This window comes from Heterodontus francisci, chromosome 5 (assembly GCF_036365525.1).
Source record: "Heterodontus francisci isolate sHetFra1 chromosome 5, sHetFra1.hap1, whole genome shotgun sequence".
Lineage (NCBI taxonomy): Eukaryota > Metazoa > Chordata > Chondrichthyes > Heterodontiformes > Heterodontidae > Heterodontus > Heterodontus francisci.
In genome coordinates, this window is record NC_090375.1 from 89,922,109 (window position 1) to 89,945,562 (window position 23,454).

A 23,454-nucleotide genomic window follows, 5' to 3' on the forward strand; every position below is an offset into this window, starting at 1 on the left:
TGCTGCGAGTGTGGCTGTAAGCAGTCTCTTTGTAAGATTTAGGATTTTAATTGTGGACCGTGCCATCTTCCTCCAACACCTCTCCATCATTGTCTAGCTGAGTGGGAATGCACTCCCCTGGTTCAATTCTTATCTATGTAATCATAGCAAGAGAATTGCATGCAATGGGTTCTCTTCCCGCTCCCACACCATTTCCTCTGGTGTCACCCAAGGATCTATCCTTGGCTCTTAATTCTCATCTACATTCTGCCCCTTGGCGACATCATCGAAAACAGTGTTAATTTTCATGTGTACTCTAGACACCCAGCTCTACCCCTCTTGCGTCCTCTACTCTCGCTAAATGATCAGACTGCTTGTCTTACAGCCAGTACTGGATGAGTAGAAATTTCCTCCAACTAAATATTTGGAAGACAGGCTTCTTCGGTACCTGCTCCAAACTCAGTTCCCCAGCTACTGCTATCCCTCTCCTTGGTAACTGTCTGAAGCTGAAACAGAATGCTGACAACCTTGATATCGAGATGAGCTTTCGACCACATATCCACGCCATCTCTAAGACCTCCTATTTCTACCTCTAACATTGCTGATTCTGCCCACCTCCACTGATCTGCCGAAACCCTCATCCATGCCTCTAATCTTGACTATTCCAAAGCACTCCTGGCCGACCTCTCACGTTCTACCCTCCATAAACTTGAGGTCATCTAAATCTCTACTGCCCGTATCCTTATGCGCACAAAGCCCCATTTACCCATCATCCCTGTGCTCACTGACCTACACTGGCTCCCAGTTAAGTAATGCCTCAATTTTATAAAACTCAACCTTTTTCCCTCTATGGCCGTGCTCCTCCCTATCTCTGTAATCTTCTCCAGCCCCACAATGCTTTGTTGTAGTTTATATTCATAGCTTAATGAAGTGGAATCCCAAATAGGTGGTAAATTGTGAAAATGAATAAAGGTGTTCCCGGAGTGAAAAAAAAAGATTTCTGAATAGTTGAAGAGCTGTCGTGTCTCAGCACTAGCCAGTGAAGTCTTTTTGGAAACGACAGTGTTTACAGCAAATGAACTGGATTCCGGTGCCATTAGAAAGTACTTGCTTCGTGTATAAATGCTGCATTGGTGTTAATTGTTCAGTAGTTGCTCTTATTTCAAATCCTTTGGTAAACTAGGATTAGACCCAAAGAAATTGTGTGCTTAATGGATAAGGATACCATTTACTATATTTTTATGCTGAAAAAAGTGATTATTTGATATGCAAGGCTACATTATAGGTGGAATCTGAGAAGTTTCTGTACCCAAGGATGGACAATGTTGGCACTTAAATCATTTTCTTTCATAAATTCATCAAAAAAGCCATCAATGTGTGACTGATTTTTTTTTTTGTCTGGTGCAGCAGGTTCTCACAGCACCTGGCCTTAAATTACAGCACTTCTGGAAAACAGATGGATGTTCTGCACAAGAAAGGAAATTACTAGGCTTTGTAATGCAGCTATGTATTAAGTGCCTGAGCGTTACAAACTGCAGCATTTCCTGCTGCATGTTTTTTTAAAAAATATTATATCAGTTTAGTCCATTTAAACTGGATGAAGGTCACTGGTAAAGAATCTATATGTCCTGTTTTGTTTCTATCAATAAAAGTACAGAGCTGGTGTAGTTTATTTCAAATCTGCAGCACCTAACCACTTCCAGGCTGTTTCACATCACTTGTTATTTTTCATAAGCTGAGAATTTTGTTCGAAGGTGCTGTTGTTACAACATACATGCTGCTCAACAAGGGAAGGTGTTTACAATCCCATTTATGGGGTTACCTCACAACATATACATTACACTCGGTACTGTCATTGAGCTGATCTTGCTGCTTGAGCAGAATTACCAGATGGCCATTTTTCTGAAATGTTGATGAACAAACAGAAATGCTCCTCCTCCACACTGTTGTTAAATGTGTGTAACAGTCTGCTTGCAAATTTGTATTCAGTTAGCAATTCCATGAACAAAGTAATTTGGATTACTTTTTTAAAAATCCTTATCCTAATTGTTACTGGGAGCAGTTTTATATTGTAAGAGCAGTGCCAAATGCTGTACTTGTAAAAGTTCTCTGCTCCAGTGAAGCACATTTTGCTTGGTGTCAGTTACTGTGAGCAATAAATAACTGCTTTGTCACACACTTGAAGTAAATTCTGATTTGAGGAAACGTGCATCTGTTTTACATGTGCTTATTCTGCGATTCATTGGGCTTTTTGTAACTAAAGTGTGTTCATCCTACAAATATTGTCTTCGGGCACATGATAGTTGAACAAATGGGTTTGCATATGCCTTGCCAGTGGCGCCCACATCCCATGAAATGAATATATTAAAAAAAAAACACTTTTTGTTACAATACTCAGAACTGAATTTGTTGGAGTAGCAACTTTTTCTGAGACTGTCATAATAGCTTGAACTTGCAATATTAAAAATCAGCACGTGGTCTTTTAGGAGTTCTTCCAAGTGTTATAAGAACAATACAACCCATACAAGCTCATTTTGCAGCACTACTAATTGCTATGAGATTGATTAGAATACTCATTCCCACCCTTTTACCCTTGTCCCCAGTCGAACCATTACTGTCAACCCACTTGGTCGTTTCCCACTGCTGCAGCCTGATATTTTCACCCTCAATTCCAAGAAAGTAGACCTGAGTGCATCTGGTGCATAACTGATTTCAGCCATTCACCATCAGATCTAATTGGACCACATCAAGTTGGGTCTTAACTTTCCTCTATCAAAATCACTCACTACTCCAAGGTCGTCCTCAAGTGTAAAGTTAAGCCCTGGATTTTTTTTCTCCCTACAATCCTGCTTTAAACTACTTTCTGCCCTTAGCTCTAACAGAAGTGTGAGGATCTAATGGACCTTGTCAATCAGATTGAGACCACCTGTTCCTTGGCCACATCCACCAAGCTAAGGTTCCTCCTACTGTCAATCCACTAAACTGCTAACCCAACAGCTTCCCTTTGCATGTATGTGTAATTGTGTGTATAAATGAAAGAACTTGCATTTATATAGAACCTTTCATGACCTGAAGACATCCCAAACTGCTTTACAGCCAATGAAGTATAATACATTGGGTTACGGTCTATATCAGCATACTTGATCACAGCTTTCTGGTTTATCAGTTTGTTCAGTGAACTGATGGCATGTCATTACATGCAAATTAAAATATATAATGAAACTAGTGTTAAATGTTGCTGGAGGATATAGTGACTGAGGGTTTTATTTTATTAATTCATGGGATGTGGGCGTCGCTGGCTAGGCCAGCATTTTTGCCCATCCCTAATGGCTTGCTAGACCATTTCAGAGGGCATGTAAGAGTCAACCACATTGCTGTGGCTCTGGAGTCACATGTAGGCCAGACCAGGTAAGGACAGCAGATTTCCTTCCCTAAAGGACATTAGTGAACCAGATGGGTTTTTGCAACAATCGACAATGGTTTCATGGCCATCTTTAGACTAGCTTTTTTTAAATTCCAGATTTTTATCAATTAAATTCAAATTCCACCTTCTGCTGTGGTGGTATTTGAACCTATGTCCCCAGAGCAATACCCTGGGTCTCTGAGTTACTAGTTCAGTGACAATACCACTACGTCACCGCCTCCCCCGAAGTGATCTAATTATGCCTATAATTCAGAACGTTTGTTTTCTTTTGACTAACATGAATGGAATTGTTCTTCTGAAATATACAGAGTACAAGTTATTCTACTGGTACTTGACAGAAAGTGTTTTGTTTGTGGTTTGCATAGTGCTCCCAATGTAAATTCTACTTAACATAATGTAGACAACAACCTTCTGCATAATATCAATTGACTTGGTACGACCTTTGTTAGGTCTTTTGTATATATTATATATCATTATATTTTCTTGGAATATCCCAAAGCACTTCACAACTAACGATTCTCCTGGTTAGGTGAAACAGCAGAGGAAACGAGACGTGCATTTATATCACGCCTTTCACATCCCACAGCGCTTTACTGCCAATAATGTACTTTTGAAGTATAGTCGCTGTTGTAACGTTGGAAATGTAGCAGCTAATTTACACACAGCAAGATCCTACAAACAGTAATGAGATAATGACCAGATATGTGTTAGTGATGTCGGCTGAGGGATAAATGTTGGCCAGGACAGTGGGATGCTTCCCCTGTACTTCTTTGAAATAGTGCCATGGGATCTTTACATCCACCTGAGAGGTCAGATATAGCCTCGGTTTAATGTCTCATCAAAAAGACTGCACCTCCAACAGTACAGCACTCTCTCAGTACTTAGATTGTGCTCAAGTCTCTGCAGTGACCCTTGAAGCCACAAACATCTGACCTTCAAGGTGAGTGCTACCTGAGCTACTCTGACACCAGAGCATTGACCTCTGTCATAAAATGTAACAGTTCCTAATGTGAAGTTGCAGAACTTCAAGACATGAAAATACAGTATTGAGAGTTAAAATATGTTGAAGGCTCACAGTGCCTGTTAATGCTCCTTCATCTGCTTTCTCGACAATAAACTTAAAAGGGGGAGAAATAGAACCAGCACTAGTGATATTTTTGATCTACCAAATGGAGCTCAGTTTTTTTACTGTGGGAATGAGTGGTCCTACAATGATCAGAGTTTTAGATCTATGAAATTTCTGATTCTACCCTGTACTCATCTTGCTTTTAAGACCTTGGCTTGGATGAACCTCATGCGTATGTATGTTTCCATTATTAGTGTTTTCCATACTTGGCTTGTAGTTTTGGGATTATACGTTGTATCATTCTATATTGCTCATCTAATGGAAAGCATGTTGCTGTCCCTACACTTCAATATACTTGCTGAATCATTGTGTGCTTTTCAGTCTAATCCCTCAAATCCTATTTATATTAGAGCAGAATGTTTCCATTTGGTTCATATTTATGACAATTATGAAATGTAAAGTTGTATACTATGGCTGTTCACAATAACACTGCTGGTACTTGACCTCCAAGGTGGCTGAGGCTACAAGATTTGTATAAATGGCCCATTCAAAATGAAAAACATACAACTAAATGCCTGTAATTCATGTTCTCGGCTGGGGAAATATTGTTTGCATTTAACTTTTCAGTATGTGTTCTTCTGGACTGACACATGACCAGTACCCCTCCTGGTTCTGAAAGTGGAGCTTTTAACATGAGATAATCACCATTGCATTTTTGAGGTCTTGTGTCTCCAGTTTTGACATCCTGTTTGTCTAGTCAGTGACCATACCTGATGCTAATTGGAAAGTTTTTTTTAATCTGATGTAAACTCATCTAGTGTTACTGTAAAAGTAGTCCAAAGATCATCTGTCTGACTGTGGGTATACAATTCTGTAGGTGCAGTGAAATCTAAGTCTTAAGTCTGAAGCTACAGAGTGTACAGGATGCGAAGGTATATTCAGGTACCAAGAGCTGAACCTGATCAAGTCTACAGGTTTAACACTGGGTGGGAAGCAAGACCCTTGCTGTCCTGTGGTAAGTTAGAATAATGTACCTTTTAGATTTATTTTTATCTAGTTTTATATTAGTAATAGTTTTATTATATAAATCTAGACTGTTTCTATAGGAGCTGTAATTAGTTTGATATCTGAAAAATAAGGATACGAACATATTCTCACAAGAAACCCTCTATGAACTGATTTATACAAATCTTTTCAAACCTTTGGGTAAAATGTTTTCAATGTACTGTAAATAGTCGTGTAGAATTTCCACAGGGATGTGTTAATCTCTCACTTAACTTTGAAAAAGTCAGAGAAAGCGTTCACACTGTTTCTCAAGTTCTGCTGATCTTTCACTGAAGTAATGACAGATGATCAGAGAATCCTGTGGAAATTCCAGGTGGATATGAGTTGCAGTACATATTGTATGTTGAAGTCTTAAAACTAGCCTTGCATTTATTATTTACATAGTATTTACAGCATAGAAACATGCCATTTGGGGTCTACCCTATCAAACCCTTTCATAAAGACCTGCTTGTTCAGTCTTTCCTGACAGATTTAATCTCTTAGTTCTGGTATCATTCAGTAAATCTTGTTTACATCTTCTCCAGTGCCTCTGTATCCTTTTTATAAACTGGAGACCAGACTGTATACAATATTCCAAGTGTGGTTTAACCAAGGTGCTATACAAGTTTAACATGATTTCTCTAAATTTCTATTTTATCCATCTAGGAATAAAGCCCAGTGCTTTGTTTGCTTTTTATGCCCTTATTGACCTGCAACATTCATTTTCATGATTTGTGTATTTGTACCCCGGATTCTTCTCTATCTCATTTTAGACATTTTCCTAGGAGTGTTACATTTTGGTCGAAAGAATAACATATCACAGTTATCTATATTGAAGTAAATTTCCCAATTACATATCCATTTGACATTAATGTCTTCCTGTATTTTGTTGCAATCCTCTTCTGCACTAACTATACCTACCAATTTTTTTGTCATCTGTAAATTTTGAAATGGGATTAATGAGACCAAGTTGTTAATGTAAATGGTGAATAGCAGTCATTCTTGCACCTATAACCTTTTGCCAGTCTGAGTAATTGCCTTTAACTCACTCCCGCTCCCACTCCCCCACTCCCACTCCTACTCTCCCATTCCCACTCCCTCTCTCTCTCTCCCTTCCCCCCCCCCCCGCGGCGCGCACTCTTCCCCCTATTCCCCCTCTTTCCGCCCCCCCCCCCCCCCCCCCACACACCCGTCCTCCTCTTATCCTTTCAACCTCTAGACCTTGGAAAGCCTTTTTAATTTATCCGGTTCAAAAGTCAATGATTGTTTGTCTTTCACAATTCTCAGAGGCAATCTGAGTCTGGGAGTGAAACCCATTGTCCTTTAGGTGTTACAAACTTGCACCCTCATGCCAAAAAGGTTTTTGATCTGGGTTCCTTGTTCTCGTGATAACTGACATCCCTGGCTTGTCTCTGGGCAGATTTTACAGTGAATTGAAGAGTCACAACTTTTAAAAGATAATGTACAAAATTCAGACTTCATAATAGGGATTTTCATCTTGTCATAATTCTGCTGATTTATGTTCATTTGCACCTTCCAAACCCGCAACCTCTACCAACTAGAAGGACAAGGGCAGCAAATGCATGGGAACACCACCACCTGCAGTTCCCCTCCAAGTCACACACTATCCTGACTTGGAACTGTATCGCCGTTCCTTCAGTGTCACTGGGTCAAAATCCTGGAACTCCCTAACAGCACTGTGGATGTACCTACCCCACATGGACTGCAGCGGTTCAAGAAAACAGCTCACCACCACCTTCTCGAGGGCAATTAGGGATGGGCAATAAATGCTGGCCTGGCCAGCGACGCCCACATCCCATGAATCAATAAAAAAAACGACTAACATTTTTTGGTGGTCAGTTCAAGATTTGTTTGGGTACCATGTTGATGGTAGAAACTTAAGTTAATACCAAGAAGAGCCTCTGCTACAACTAGTTGGTGGTTGTTGTATATCCGTCTTTCAGCAATTCTGGAAAAAAATAAACAAGTTTCTCAGCAATATTTTGAACTTCATCAATGACAAGTCTGTTTATCACCTTTAGCCTTTATTGGCTTAGCTCGTGTGCTTTAATCATGAATATCGTGCATTGCTGAGTAGGTAAGTGCTGAAGAATTTTGCTAATGCACTCTTTCTGTAATTACTATTTAATTCATGTAATTCTTGCCTTTGAGGTAGGATTGTGGTCAGTATTTAAAAACAGTTTCTTGCTACTCTATTTCACAGAATTACGGAATAATACAGTGCAGAAGAGGCCCTTCGGCCCATCGAGTCTGCACCGATGCATTAAAGACACCTGACCTGTCTACCTAATCCCATTTGCCAGCACTTGGCCCATAGCCTTGAATGTTATGACGTGCCAAGTGCTCATCCAGGTACTTTTTAAAGGATGTGAGGCAACCTGCATCTACCACCCTCCCAGGCAGTGCATTCCAGACCATCACCACCCTCTGGGTAAAAAAGTTCTTCCTCAAATCCCCTTAAACCTCCTGCCCCTCACCTTAAACTTGTGTGCCCTCGTAACTGACCCTTCAACTAAGGGGAACAGCTGCTCCCTATCCACCCTGTCTATGGCCCTCATAATCTTGTGCACCTCGATCAGGTCACCCCTCAGTCTTCTCTGCTCCAGTGAAAACAACCCAAGCCTATCCAACCTCTCTTCATAGCTTAAATGTTCTATCCCAGGCAACATCCTGGTGAATCGCCTCTGCACCCCCTCCAGTGCAATCACATCCTTCCTATAATGTGGCGACCAGAATTGCACACAGTACTCCAGCTGTGGCCTTACCAAAGTTCTGTACAGCTTCAACATGACCTCCCTGCTTTTGTAATCTATGCCTCGATTGATAAAGGCAAGTGTCCCATATGCCTTTTTCACCACCCTATTAACCTGCCCTTCTGCCTTCAGAGATCTATGGACAAACATGCCAAAGTCCCTTTGTTCCTCGGAACTTCCCAGTGTCAGACCATTCATTGAATACTTCTGTGTCACATTACTCCTTCCAAAGTGTATCACCTCACACCTTTCAGGGTTAAATTCCATCTGCCACTTTTCTGCCCATTTGACCATCCCGTCTATATCTTCCTGTTTAAAATCTTTGTTTAAAATTTGTTTAAAATCTGTTCAAAACTTTAACATGGTTGATTTTAAATATTTCTCCCCATACCCTTTCCATTGTTTAACTTTTGATACTCTGGACTGATAGGATTAAGTATATTAATCTCATAATATTTTGATGCTGGCTGGAAAAGGTTCACTTATCCATTGGTAAAATGCCATAGTGCTTTTGCTGTGCTACATGAAAACATAGGAGTTTACACTAAAGAGAATATAACCAAGAGACACTAAAATGTAGAAGTGAATGCTATCCAGTACAAAGTATATTGTAGCTGTTGCTATCTTCAATAGCCTTGAATTGGCTAATCATAATTTGTATATCTTTTGCTTTAGTGATAAAAATGCTGTATTGCAACACAAATTGTTTAACAGTAGTCTGTGATGAAATTAACTTTTGAATGTCTTTTTACTGTTGGAACAAATTCAGGCACACAGTTTAGTCCAATTATTTCATAACTTGCATAAATGTATTAGAAGGTAATATTAAGGACTATATACCGTAAGGTCATCTGAGACTAGAAAGTTATTTAGTTTGATCCTAAAAGCAGTGAATACTCAACTGTTATGCAGTATTTTCATGGTATTATGGATTCCAACATTCTCTTCAATCTGCTTATTCAGAATTGATTGATTTTGAAGGAAGGCTGTAATAAAATTTTGCTTAAGTCCCCTATTGTGTATTAGCAGCTACAGCAAAGAAGGTAGATGATGACCTCATTTGATGCATCTATGGTGCTTATAATAACCAATGAGATGGTGGGGTTTAGAACTCGTTGAGTGATGGTCTTTGAATTCCACAAGTAGATGTTCCCCTTCACAGTCTTCCTTCTGATTTGTACCTTGCTTGTGTTTGTGCTTTCATTATATGGCTCCATCTAAGATTGGGGAATACTTGTTGAAGTGAAATTTTACTCCATGCTGTGGTATATTTATTTGACCCAGCTACACTATCAGGCTGTACAAACCAGTGTATGACTCTTGACTTAATAGTCCACAGTAAATGGATCATATAAATGAGATTGCCCCTGTTGACTTTAAATAACTCATTCAATTCATTCACTCTTGTAAATTGCTTCTAAAACCAAAAGTCAGTTGGTCTCAGTGATTTGGATAAGGAAAAGTCACTTTGACATTTCTAAGCAGTAAATCACAAATCATCTCTCTTTTTTTTCTGTACACAAATATTACTTATTTTCAAGGTGTTAAAATGTTTATACATGGGATTACACTTTCATTGGACTTTTATGTTTGCTCATTTATCCCTTCTGTAATGCGGACTTTTATTTATTTATTTAGAGATACAGCACTGAAACAGGCCCTTCGGCTCACCGAGTCTGTGCCGACCAACAACCACCCATTTATGCTAACCCTGCAGTAATCCCATAATCTCCACCACCTACCTACACTAGGGGCAATTTACAATGGCCAATTTACCTATCACCTGCAAGTCTTTGGCTGTGGGAGGAAACCGGAGCACCCGGCGAAAACCCACGCGGTCACAGGGAGAACTTGCAAACACAGGCAGTACCCAGAATCGAACCCGGGTCCCTGGAGCTGTGAGGCTGCGGTGCTAACCACTGTGCCGCCCCTTTCTTGGCAATAATCTGACATAGCTGCTGGCTCTTTGATAGTACTGTCCAATTTAGTCCCACACTCCAGCATTTTCTCCATAACCCTGCAAATTAATCCTCTTAACGTGCATGTCCAATTGCCTTTTGAAAGTTTCCATAATCTGTTTCTAGCACCCTTTCAGGTAGTGCCTTCCAGATCTTCATAATTCACATTTCCCCTGTAGTTCTTTAGCCAATTATTTTAAATCTATGACGTCTATTTTATTGACTTGCCAGAGGAAACCATTTCGCTATACTTGTTCTATCACGACCCTTCATGATTTTAAATACCTGTATTAGGTCTTGCCTTAACCTCTGCGTGAAGGAGAACAATCCCAACTTCTCCAATCTCTCCAAGTAACTGAAATCCCACATCCCCGAGATCCTGATAAGTCTTCTCTGTACCCTCGCCAAGACCTTGGCATCCTTCCTAAAGTGTGGTGCCCAGAATTGTACATAGTATTCCAGCTGAAGTCTAACCACAGATTTGTAAAGGTTTAGCATGACTGACATGTCTTTGTAGTCAGTGCTGTGATCAAACCACTGAAATTGGCTCTCTCCCAGTTGGATATTTTCTCCTTTGATTTTTAATTATATTATACAAAGAACAAAGAAAAATTACAGCACAGGAACAGGCCCTTCGGCCCTCCAAGCCTGCGCCGATCCAGATCCTCTATCTAAACATGTCGCCTATTTTCTAAGCATCTGTATCTCTTTGCTTCCTGCCCATTCATGTATCTGTCTAGATACATCTTAAAAGACACTATCGTGCTCGCGTCTACCACCTCTGCTGGCAACGCGTTCCAGGCACCACCACCCTCTGCGTAAAGAACTTTCCACGCATATCCCCCCTAAACTTTTCCCCTTTCACTTTGAACTCGTGAACCCTAGTAATTGAATCCCCACTCTGGGGAAAAAGCTTCTTGCTATCCACCCTGTCTATACCTCTCATGATTTTGTACACCTCAATCAGGTCCCCCCTCAACCTCCGTCTTTCTAATGAAAATAATCCTAATCTACTCAACCTCTCTTCATAGCTAGCGCCCTCCATACCAGGCAACATCCTGGTGAACCTCCTCTGCACCCTCTCCAAAGCATCCACATCCTTTTGGTAATGTGGCGACCAGAAATGCACGCAGTATTCCAAATGTGGCCGAACCAAAGTCCTATACAACTGTAACATGACCTGCCAACCCTTGTACTCAATACCCCGTCCAATGAAGGAAAGCATGCCGTATGCCTTCTTGACCACTCTATTGACCTGCGTTGCCACCTTCAGGGAACAATGGACCTGAACACCCAAATCTCTCTGTACATCAATTTTCCCCAGGACTTTTCCATTTACTGTATAATTCACTCTTGAATTGGATCTTCCAAAATGCATCACCTCGCATTTTCCCTGATTGAACTCCATTTGCCATTTCTCTGCCCAACTCTCCAGTCTATCTATATTCTGCTGTATTCTCTGACAGTCCCCTTCACTATCTGCTACTCCACCAATCTTAGTGTCGTCTGCAAACTTGCTAATCAGACCACCTATACTTTCCTCCAAATCATTTATGTATATCACAAACAACAGTGGTCCCAGCACGGATCCCTGTGGAACACCACTGGTCACACGTCTCCATTTTGAGAAACTCCCTTCCACTGCAACTCTCTGTCTCCTGTTGCCAGCCAGTTCTTTATCCATCTAGCTAGTACACCTTGGACCCCATGCAACTTCACTTTCTCCAACAGCCTACCATGGGGAACCTTATCAAACGCCTTACTGAAGTCCATGTATATGACATCTACAGCCCTTCCCTCATCAATCAACTTTGTCACTTCCTCAGAGAATTCTATTAAGTTGGTAAGTCATGACCTTCCCTGCACAAAACCATGTTGCCTATCACTGATAAGCCCATTTTCTTCCAAATGGGAATAGATCCTATCCCTCAGTAACTTCTCCAGCAGCTTCCCTACCACTGACGTCAGGCTCACCGGTCTATAATTACCTGGATTTTCCCTGCTACCCTTCTTAAACAAGGGGACAACATTAGCAATTCTCCAGTCCTCCGGGACCTCACCTGTGTTTAAGGATGCTGCAAAGATATCTGTTAAGGCCCCAGCTATTTCCTCTCTCGCTTCCCTCAGCAACCTGGGATAGATCCCATCTGGACCTGGGGACTTGTCCACCTTAATGCCTTTTAGAATACCCAACACTTCCTCCCTCCTTATGCCGACTTGACCTAGAGTAATCAAACATCTGTTCCTAACCTCAACATCCTTCATGTCCCTCTCCTCGGTGAATACCGATGCAAAGTACTCGTTTAGAATCTCACCCATTTTCTCTGACTCCACGCATAATTTTCCTCCTTTGTCCTTGAGTGGGCCAATCCTTTCTCTAGTTACCCTCTTGCTCCTTATATATGAATAAAAGGCTTTGGGATTTTCCTTAACCCTGTTTGCTAAAGATATTTCATGACCCCTTTTAGCCCTCTTAATTCCTCGTTTCAGATTGGTCCTACATTCCCGATATTCTTCCAAAGCTTCGTCTTTCTTCAGCCGCCGAGACCTTATGTATGCTTCCTTTTTCCTCTTAGCTAGTCTCACAATTTCACCTGTCATCCATGGTTCCCTAATCTTGCCATTTCTATCCCTCATTTTCACAGGACCATGTCTCTCCTGCACGCTAATCAACCTCTCTTTAAAAGCCTCCCACATATCAAATGTGGATTTACCTTCAAACAGCTGCTCCCAATCTACATTCCCCAGCTCCTGCCGAATTTTGGTATAGTTGGCCTTCCCCCAATTTAGCACTCTTCCTTTAGGACCACTCTCGTCTTTGTCCATGAGTATTTTAAAGCTTACGGAATTGTGATCACTATTCCCAAAGTAGTCCCCTACTGAAACTTCAACCACCTGGCCGGGCTCATTCCCCAACACCAGGTCCAGTATGGCCCCTTCCCGAGTTGGACTATTTACATACTGCTCTAGAAAATCCTCCTGGATGCTCTTGACAAATTCTGCTCCATCTTGACCTCTAACACTGAGTGAATCCCAGTCAATGTTGGGAAAATTAAAATCTCCTATTTCCACCACACTGTTGCTCCTACATCTTTCCATAATCTGTTTACATATTTGTACCTCTATCTCACTCTAACCTAAATGTTATATTATGATCACTATAACCTAAATGTTCTTCTACTGAAACGCATTCCAGTTGTCCTCCTACATTTCCCAGAACTAGATCCAGCACTGGTTCCTTCCTTGTTGGGCTAGGAGCATACTGATTAAGAAAGTTCTTCTGTACGTATTTTAGTAATTCTTCACCCTCCTTGCCTCTTCTACCCCCCCAATCTATATATTAAATTAATCCAAGTCGTCTATTATTACTGCTCCATTAATTTTTACATTTCTCTGAAAATTCCCAATACAATTTATTTTTTATTTTTATTTAGAGATACAGCACTGAAACAGGCCCTTTGGCCACCGAGTCTGTGCCGACCATCAACCACCCATTGATAATCCCATATTCCTACCACATCCCCACCTGTCCCTATATTCCCCTACCACCTACCTATACTCGGTGCAATTTATAATGGCCAATTTACCTATCAACCTGCAAGTCTTTTGGCTGTGGGAGGAAACCGGAGCACCTGGCGAAAACCCACGCAGACACCGGGAGAACTTGCAAACTCCACACAGGCAGTACCCAGAATTGAACCCGGGTCGCTGGAGCTGTGAGGCTGCGGTGCTAACCACTGCACCACTGTGCCACCCAGCTCCTCCAACTCCTCATTATTTGGAATGGGGGAGTCTGAAGTAAACAGCCAATGATGTAACAGCTCCTTTTCTGTTCCTTAACTCTAACCAAATAGATTCAGTCTTTAAACCCTCTAGTATATTGTCCTTCTGTAGAATTGTAATATCAACTATCAGTACTGTCACCCTGCCACACCACCAAGTCCCCCACCACCCCACTCTCTCTTTCCCTTCCCTGTCTCTCCTGAATACATTGAAGACTGGACTGTCTAGTTCCCATTCCTGCCTGCTTTTAAGTCTGGTCCACTTTATAACCACTATACCATAACCCCATTTGGCAGCTTGTACCTGCAGCTTGTCAACCTTATTTCTAACACTCCTCGCATTAACTCACATGCATTCCACCACCATGCCAGTCTGCTTTGCTTTTTTTCCTTCTGCTAATTCCTGCTCTATCTACACTATTTGTTTTATTATTGTTTATCCCACTTGGTTTTCTATGCACCTTGTCTGTTCTCTACTGTTGCTATGTCCTGGTGCTCCTCCCCTGTCAAATTAGCTTAAACCCTGATATTTATATTTTGACAGGAGTATGTGGCTGCTGTGGTGCTTTCCGCCCACGATACAAACGCCTGGTAGATAACATCTTTCCTGAAGATCCAAAGGTAGGTGAATAGTGTAACAAAACTTTCAGTTGCTTTTTTAAATGGAAATGTTTAACTCTCAGTTGAGTTTCATGGAGCTGCAGCTACTGTAGTATTCCAAACATTATAAATTCTATCATTAAACGAATTAACTGAATTTGGTCTAGTTTTTCCTTAACCAGGACTAATTTGGTAGATTAGTGAGCATACTTTTTTATTTTAATAGTTAATGACCCTAGTCATAATCAGTCACAGACTTGATTATATTGTTCGTCAACATGGCCCGGCATAACTGCAGTATTATAAGCTATTACCAATCAATTGCTGCTATTAGTACAAGTTAGCATATTGAAAACACTCTTTACCACCTAGGTTTTACAAAAGTGGTTTCATACTCTTTGAGCAGTATGGGTAAGCCTTACCTTAATTTGTAGGAAAGTGACTGTCCTACCTGGAGAGTTAATGAAAGAGAGATTGAGGGAAAATAAAATCTGTGAATACACACCAGGTAGCAATGACCATCATTACCAAGGCATTTAAAGTAGTTCATTGACCAACTGATGTTGCTGATGCTGCTATGTTGCAGCATGATTGGTATGGATTGTAGTGCCGTATTTCAACAAGAAAAAAAATAAAACTGTACGTCGCACTACTACTTCTAGGCGACTGGATCTGAATTTCAGTGACTGAAAGCTGCCACCCTGAAGTGATCTTTTTGTTTATCCTCTCAATATGATGGTTGCTACCAGATGGTTTTCTTGCATTACCTTGTCGAATGTTAACTCATTCACTGCTGGAGACGAAATTTGTTGGCAACCCGATTTGGCCTAGGGAAGATTACAGAATGACCTTGCGGCACATTCTTCGGTAATAAAGAAGTAGCTTGCAAAAAAAAAATCAAAACACAAGACCGTTTGAGGAACAATAGATAGTTTGGACTGAATAACTGAATTGATAGATTTGGTTGTCATGTTTCAGGATGGTAAGAGAAATTGTGCTACAGCCTTCTTGCTTATATTCTTCTTTCAGATTTCAAGTTCGTTGGTTTAAATGCATTATAGTACCTGACTTAATTGTGCAAACGTTGAAATGTATGTACATCTTCATTGCCTGTTTCAAAAGCTGCCTTGTTAACAAGTGCAGTTTTCTCAGCCAACTGTGCGTAGAGTTGATGGAAGAAGAGAAATACTATAAATAGTCATTTAGTCGCACAGAACTTGAGTATTGATGAAAATAGAGACATGTTGTCGAAGCTTTTCGTCTTGCACTCATCAGGACAATCCACAAGAATAACCAATGTAAGGGAAAACAACAACTTGTACTGCATGAGAAGAGAGTGCTGATTGCATTCTCCGTGGCAGCACCTCGACCAATCAGTTCACTTGCCGACCAATCAGCATTCTTCTCATGCAGTATAAGTTGTTGTTTTCCCTTCCATTGGTTATTTCAGATTGTGCTGATGAGTGCAAGACGAAAAGCTTTGACAACATGTCTCTATTTTCAGGAAATACTATAATACATACTTCCCTTTACATTGTTGAGACAGCATCACATCTTGCTGGAATTTAATTCTTTCCATAATCAATCTAGCTTAAATATCATTTGAACGATCAATGATTATTTGCTTCACCCAGGACAGCTTTACATACTGATTTTTTTTTTTTGATGGAGAGGTGTTTGAGACAGAAGTAGGTTAAATGTATGAATGTCTCCGCCTGGTAGATACATACACCTATTTTAAATATATGGATTTTGTTTGGGAGAGTTGTTTACTCATTACTATTTAAAGTGTTATCCTCTATACTTCTGTTTTTAAACATGCATTTCTATCTTTTAAAAACAAAGCCTACAATGGAGATAAAATAGTATTACGCGGTGGTACTTTGGAGATAATTTTTTTACTCAAATGCAGAAAACAGCAATCCATTAGTAAGCTGTATTCGGGCAGTACTTATGTCTGTTTACAAATTTCAATAAAGGTAGAACGCATTGGTTTTTATTCTGAAGTAGTAAGTTTGAAGGTGGTTGATGAGCCTCTAGCTCCGAGAACAGTTTGCCCCTGATCTTGCTTCAAACGGGAAGTGAAAGTGCAAGGGCTATTCCTTGCTTCCTTTTGGTAAAGACATAACCCGTGAGCACAGATCAGCTTCATTCTTCCATTGATCGTAAGGTTCGGCTTCACAAAACAGTGGTGGAAAATCATATCCCGACACCTTCCACCTGGTTTCAATTATCTTTCTTCAAATAAACTCCAATTACAGCCTTCTCAAAAAAAAACTCCAAATCTAATCTCCTGTCTGAAAACAAATCTTAGTCTCCAATCCTCACCTTCAGGAAACCATCCTCTGCCACCAGTCTCATTAGTCTCACTAATTTGATTTGAGTTTTTTGAGGAAGTGACGAAGATGATTGATGAAGGAAGGGCAGTGGATGTTATCTATTTAGACTTCAGTAAAACCTTTGACAAGATCCCTCATGGCAGACTGGTATAAAAGGTGAAGTCACACGAGATCAGAGGGGAGCTGGCAAGATGGATACAGAACTGGCTCAGTCACAGAAGACAGAGGGTAGCAGTGGAAGGGTGCTTTTCTGAATGGAGGGATGTGACTAGTGGTGTTCCGCAGGGATCAGTGCTGGGAACTTTGCTGTTTGTAGTATATATAAATGATTTGGAGGAAAATTTAGCTGGTCTCATTAGAAAGTTTGCGGATGACACAAAGGTTGGTGGAGTTGCGGACAGTGATGAGGATTGTCAGAGGATACAGCAGGATATAGATCGGTTGGAGACTTGGGCGGAGAAATGGCAGATGGCGTTTAATCCGGACAAATGCATTTTGGAAGGTCTAATGCAGGTGGGAGGTATACAGTAAATGGCAGAACCCTTAGGAGTATTGACAAGCAGAGAGATCTGGGTGTACAGGTCCACAGGTCACTGAAAGTGGCAGCGCAGGTGGATAAGGTAGTCAAGAAGGCATACGGCATGCTTGCCTTCATCGGTCGGGGCATAAAGTATAAAAATTGGCAAGTCATGCTGCAGCTGTACAGAACTTTAGTTAGGCCACACTTAGAATATTACGTGCAGTTCTGGTCGCCACACTACCAGAAGGACGTGGAGGCTTTGGAGAGGGTGCAGAAGAGGTTTACCAGGATGTTGCCTGGTCTGGAGGGCATTAGCTATGAGGAGAGGTTGGATAAACTCGGATTGTTTTCACTGGAACGACGGAGTTGGAAGGGCAACCTGATAGAGGTTTACAAAGGTATGAGTGGCATGGACAGAGTGGATAGTCAGAAGCTTTTTCCCAGGGTGGAAGAGTCAGTTACTAGGGGACATAGGTTTAAGGTGAGAGGGGCAAAGTTTAGAGGGGATGTGCGAGGCAAGTTCTTTACACACAGCGTGGCAAGTGCCTGGAACTTGCTGCCGGGGGAGGTGGTGGAAGCAGGTATGATAATGACATTTAAGAGGTATCTTGACAAATACATGAATAGGATGGGAATAGAGGGATACGGACCCCGGAAGTGCAGAAGGTTTTAGTTTAGGCAGGCATCAAGATCGGCGCAGGCTAGGAGGGCCGAATGGCCTGTTCCTGTGCTGTACTGTTCTTTGTTCTTTGTTCTTGTTGTTCAGTGTTAGAGAAACTTCCAAGCCTGTTTGTGAAGAAGGCATTGAGACTAGGATGCTTTGATGGAGACTGTTTATTGCTTGCCACTGAGCTTACTTCTCCACTCCTAACAACACCCAGCACCTGTTCACTCTATTACCTTCAAATGCTAGGTATTTAATATCCATTAACAACTTATTAGACACTAAAACAGGAGACCCCTGACTGCATCTCACTTTCCAACAGCTTTCAATTCTGAATACTGAGTAAGGTGATATTTCATCTGGGGCGTGCAGCCAAGGCCATGGCATCACGGGTGGGTCAGCTGCACAGGAAGACTGGAAGAGCGATAGTGATAGGAGATTCAATAGTCAGGGGAATAGACAGGCGTTTCTGTGGCCGCAGATGTGAATCCAGGGTGGTGTGTTGCCTCCCTGGTGCCAGGGTCAAGGATGTTACTGAACGGCTGCAGAGCACTGTGAGGGTGAACAGCCAGCAGTCGTGGTCCACATTGTTACCAACGACATTGGTAGGAAGGGGAATGTGGTTCTGCAGAAAGAGTTTAGTGAGCGAGGTAAGAAATTAGCAAGCAGGACCTCAAAAGTAGTAAGCGGTAGGTGGTGGCGTTGTGGTATTATCACTGGACTAGTAACCCAAAGACCAGGGTATTTCTCTGGGGACATGGGTTCGAATCCCACCACAGCAGAAGGTGGAATTTGAATTTAATTAATAAAAAATATGGAATTAAAAGCTAGTCTAATGATGGCCATGAAACCATTGTCGATTGTTGTAAAAACCCATCTGGTTCATTAAAGTCCTTTAGGGAAGGAAATCTGCTGTCCTGACCTGGTCTGCCTTACATGTGACTCCAGACCCACAGCAATGTGGTTAACTCTTACATGCCCTCTGAAATGGCACAGCAAGCCACTCAGTTGTACCTAACCGCTACGAAGCCAATGAAAAGGAATGAAACCGGACGGACCACCCGGCATCGACCTAGGCACTGGAAACGACAACTGCAAACCCAGCCTTGTTGACCCTGCAAATTCCTCCTTACTAACATCTGGGGGCTTGTGCCAAAGTTGGGAGAGCTGTCCCACAGACTAGTCAAGCAACAGCCTGACATAGTCATACTCACGGAATCATACAGACAATGTCCCAGACACTGCCATCACCATCCCCGGGTATGTCCTGTTCCACCGGCAGGACAGACCCACCAGAGGTGGTGGCACAGTGGTATTCAGTAGGGAAGGAGTTGCCCTGGGAGTCCTCAACATTGACTCCGGACCCCATGAAGTCTCATGGCATCAGGTCAAACATGGGCATGGTAACCTCCTACTGATTACCACCTTCCGCCCTCCCTCAGCTGATGACTCAGTACTCCTCCATGTTGAACACCACTTGGAGGAAGCACTGAGGGTGGCAAGGGCACAAAATGTACTCTGGGTGAGGGACTTCAATGTCCATCACCAAGAGTGGTTCGGTAGCACCACTACTGACCAAGCTGGCCGAGTCCTAAAAGACATAGCTGCTAGACTGGGTCTGCGGCAAGTGGTGGGGGGAACCAACACGAGGGAGAAACATACTTGACCTCGTCCTCAGCAATCTGCCTGCTGCAGATGCTTCTGTCCATGACAGTATTGGTAGGAGTGACCACCGCACAGTCTTTGTGGAGACGAAGTCCCGCCTTCACAGTGAGGATACCGTCCATCATGTTGTGTGGCACTATCACCGTGCTAAATGGGATAGATTTCGAACAGATCTAGCAATGCAAAACTGGGCATCCATGAGGCGCTGTGGGCCATCAGCAGCAGCAGAATTGTACTCAACCACAATCTGTAACCTCATGGCCCGGCATATCCCCCACTCTACCATTACCATCAAGCCAGGAGAACAACCCTGGTTCAATGAAGAGTGCAGGAGTCGCACCAGGCATACCTCAAAATGAGGTGTCAACCTGGTGAAGCTACAACACAGGACTATCTGCGTGCCAAACTGCGTAAGCAGCATGCGATAGACAGAGCTAAGCGATCCCATAACCAACGGATCAGATCTAAGCTCTGCAGTCCTGCCACATCCAGCCGTGAATGGTGGTGGACAATTAAACAACTAACTGGAGGAGGTGGCTCCACAAATATCCCCATCCTCAATGATGGGGGAGCCCAGCACATCAGTGTGAAAGATAAGGTTGAAGCATTTGCAACAATCTTCAGCCAGAAATGTCGAGTTGTTGATCCATCTCGGCCTCCTCCTGAAGGCCCTCGCATCACAGATGCCAGACTTCAGCCAATTCGATTCATTCCGCGTGATATCAAGAAATGATTGAAGGCACTGGATCCTGCAAAAGCTATGGGCCCTGGCAATATTCCGGCAATAGTACTGAAGACCTGTGCTCCAGAACTTGCCGCGCCCCTAGCCAAGCTGTTCCAGTACAGCTACAACACTGGCATCTACCCTGGAATGTGGAAAATTGCCCAGATATGTCCTGTACACAAAAAGCAGGTCAAGTCCAACCCGGCCAATTACCGCCGCAATAGCCTACTCTCAATCATCAGTAAAGTGATGGAAGGTGTCATCAACAGTGCCATCAAGCGACACTTGCTTAGCAATAACCTGCTCAGTGACGCTCAGGTTGGGTTCCGCCAGGGCCACTCAGCTCCTGACCTCATTACAGCCTTGGTTCAAACACGGCCAAAAGGGCTGAACTCAAGAGGTGAGGTGACAGTGACTGCCCTTGACATCAAGGCAGCATTTGACCGAGTATGGCATCCAGGAGCCCTAGTAAAACTCAGGTCAATGGGAATCGGGGAAAACCCTCTGGAATCATCCCTCGCGCATGTCATGAGGGTAATAAAAACAAGAAATGCTGGAAATACTCAGGTCTGGCAGCATCTGTGGAGAGAGAAGCATTGTTGACGTTCTGATGAAGGGTCACTGACCTGAAATGTTAACTCTGCTCTCCACAGATGCTGCCCGACCTGCTGAGTATTTCCAGCATTTCTTGTTTTTATTTCAGATTTCCAGCATCCGCAATATTTTGCTTTTATTTCAGTTTTAATTGAGTGGTGGGAAAACTTCTAGAAAGAATAATTTGGGACAAAATTAATAGTCACATGGACAAATGTGGGTTAATTTAAAAAAAGCCAACATGGATTTGTTAAGGGAAAATCATGTTTAACTTGCTGGAGTTTTTTGAGGAGGTAACAGGGAGGGTTGGTGAGGGCAATGCGGTTGATAAGGCATTTGATACAGTGCCACACAACAGACTTGTGACCAAAGTTATAGCTCATGGAATAAAAGGGATGGTAGCAACATGGATACAGAATTTGCTGAGTGACAGGAAATGAAGAGTAATGGTTAATGGATGTTTATTGGGCTGGAGGAAGGTTTGTAGTTGAGTTCCCCGGGGTCAGTGTTGGAGCCCTTGCTTTTCCTGATTATATATTAATGACCTGAACTTTGGTGTACAGGGCACAATTTCAAAGTTAGCGGATGATACAAAACTTGGAAGCATAGTGAACTGTGAGGAGGATAGTGTAGAACTGCAAAAGGGCATTAACAAGTTGGTGGAATGGGCAGATAGGTGGCAGATGAAGTTCAATGCAGACACATGTGAAGTGATTCATTTTGGTATGAAGAACATGGAGAGACAATATAAAATAAAGGGTACAATTCTAAAGGGGGTGCAGGAGCAGAGGGACCTGAGTGTATATGTGCATAAGTCATTGAAGGTGGCAGGACAGATTGAGAGCACAGTTAATAAAGCATACAGTATTTTATTAATTGGGGCATAGAATATAAGAGCAAGGAAGTTATGTTGAACTGATATGATATACTTGTTCGACCTCAGCTGGAGTATTGCATCCAATTCTGGGCTCTGCACTTTAGGAGACATGAGGGAATTGGAGACAGTACAGAAAAGATTCACGTGAATGATTCCAGGGATGAGGGACTTCAGTTACATAGATAGATTGGAGAAGTTGGGACTGTTGTCCTTGGAGAAGAGAAAGCTGAGAGGTGATTTGATAGAGGTATTCAAAATCATGAGGGGTCTGGACAGAGTAGGGGGAAACTGTTCCCACTTGTGAAAGGATTGAGAACGAGAGGGCACTGATTTAAAGTAAGAGGTAAGAGAAGCAAAAGCGATATGAGGAGAACCTTTTTTGCACAGCGAATGGTTGAGATCTAGAATGCACTGCCCGAGAGTGTGGTGGAGGCAGTTTCAATTGAAGCATTCAAAAAGGAATTGGACTGTTATATGTAAAGGAAGAATGTGCAGGCTTACAGGGAGAAGGTGGGATAATGGCACTAGGTGAATTGCTCTTTTGAAGAGGCAGTGCAGATGGGCCGAATGCCCTCCTTCTGCCCTGTAACAATTCTGTGATTCTGCAGGGAAAAGAAGCTGGAAGTATCTTGCATTCCAGGAGGATCCTAAAATAATGACAGGGAGGTAGAAGAACAAATATGTAGGCAAATTTGAGTGCAAAAACTATAGGGTGGTAATAGTTGGGGTTTTCAACTACCCTCATATCAACTGGAATACAACAGTGTGAAGGGCACAGAGGGGGCAAAATTCTTGAACTACATTCAAGAGAACTTTTTTAGCCAGCACTTAACAAGCCCAACGAGAGGGGGCGCAATTCTAGATTTAGTCTTCAGCAATGAAGCTGGGCAAATGGAAGAAGTAACAATGGGTGACCATTTTGTTGATGGTGACCATCATACAGTAAATATAAGCATAATCATGCAAAAGGACATAGATAAAGCAGGAGTAAAAGTTCTAAATTGAGGGAAGACCAGTTTTAAGAAACTGAGGTGACCTGGCAAAAGTGGACTGGATACAGCTACTTGAAGGAAAATCAGTGGCAAACCAGTGGGAGGCATTCAACAGCGAGATACTACAGGCACAGTATAGCATGTCTCCATAAAGATTAAGGGTGGTATGGCCAAATCTAGAGCCCTTTGGTTATCAAGAAGCTTACAGGGTAAGTTAAAGCAGAAAAAGAAAGCTTATGACGATCATAAAAATCTTAAAACTTTAGAAAGCCTAGAGGAGTATAGCAAGTGCAGGAGTGAAGTAAAAAAGGATATACATTGATGATTTGGAGGAAAGTATAGGTGGACTGATTAGCAAGTTTGCAGACGACACTAAGATTGGTGGAGTAGCAGATAGTGAAGGGGACTGTCAGAGAATACAGCAGAATATAGATAGACTGGAGAGTTGGGCA

At 42.2% G+C, this 23,454-nt stretch overlaps 1 protein-coding gene across 8 annotated transcripts in view; it reads left to right on the forward strand.

The window, feature by feature from the left end:
• Window positions 1–23,454, forward strand: part of LOC137369955 (protein EFR3 homolog A-like) — a 325,373-nt gene that overhangs the window by 65,347 nt on the left and 236,572 nt on the right. For 6 of the 8 annotated variants that reach the window (XM_068031744.1, XM_068031747.1, XM_068031748.1 and 3 more), the window contains 2 exons: window positions 5,347–5,484; window positions 14,572–14,648. The exons of 1 other annotated variant lie outside the window; for it this stretch is intronic. In XM_068031744.1, the coding sequence (XP_067887845.1) occupies window positions 5,394–5,484; window positions 14,572–14,648 (168 nt within the window). In that variant the 5' untranslated portion in view covers window positions 5,347–5,393. The remainder of the gene's footprint in view (window positions 1–5,346; window positions 5,485–14,571; window positions 14,649–23,454) is intronic. One more of the 8 variants, XM_068031749.1, reaches the window with a different exon arrangement.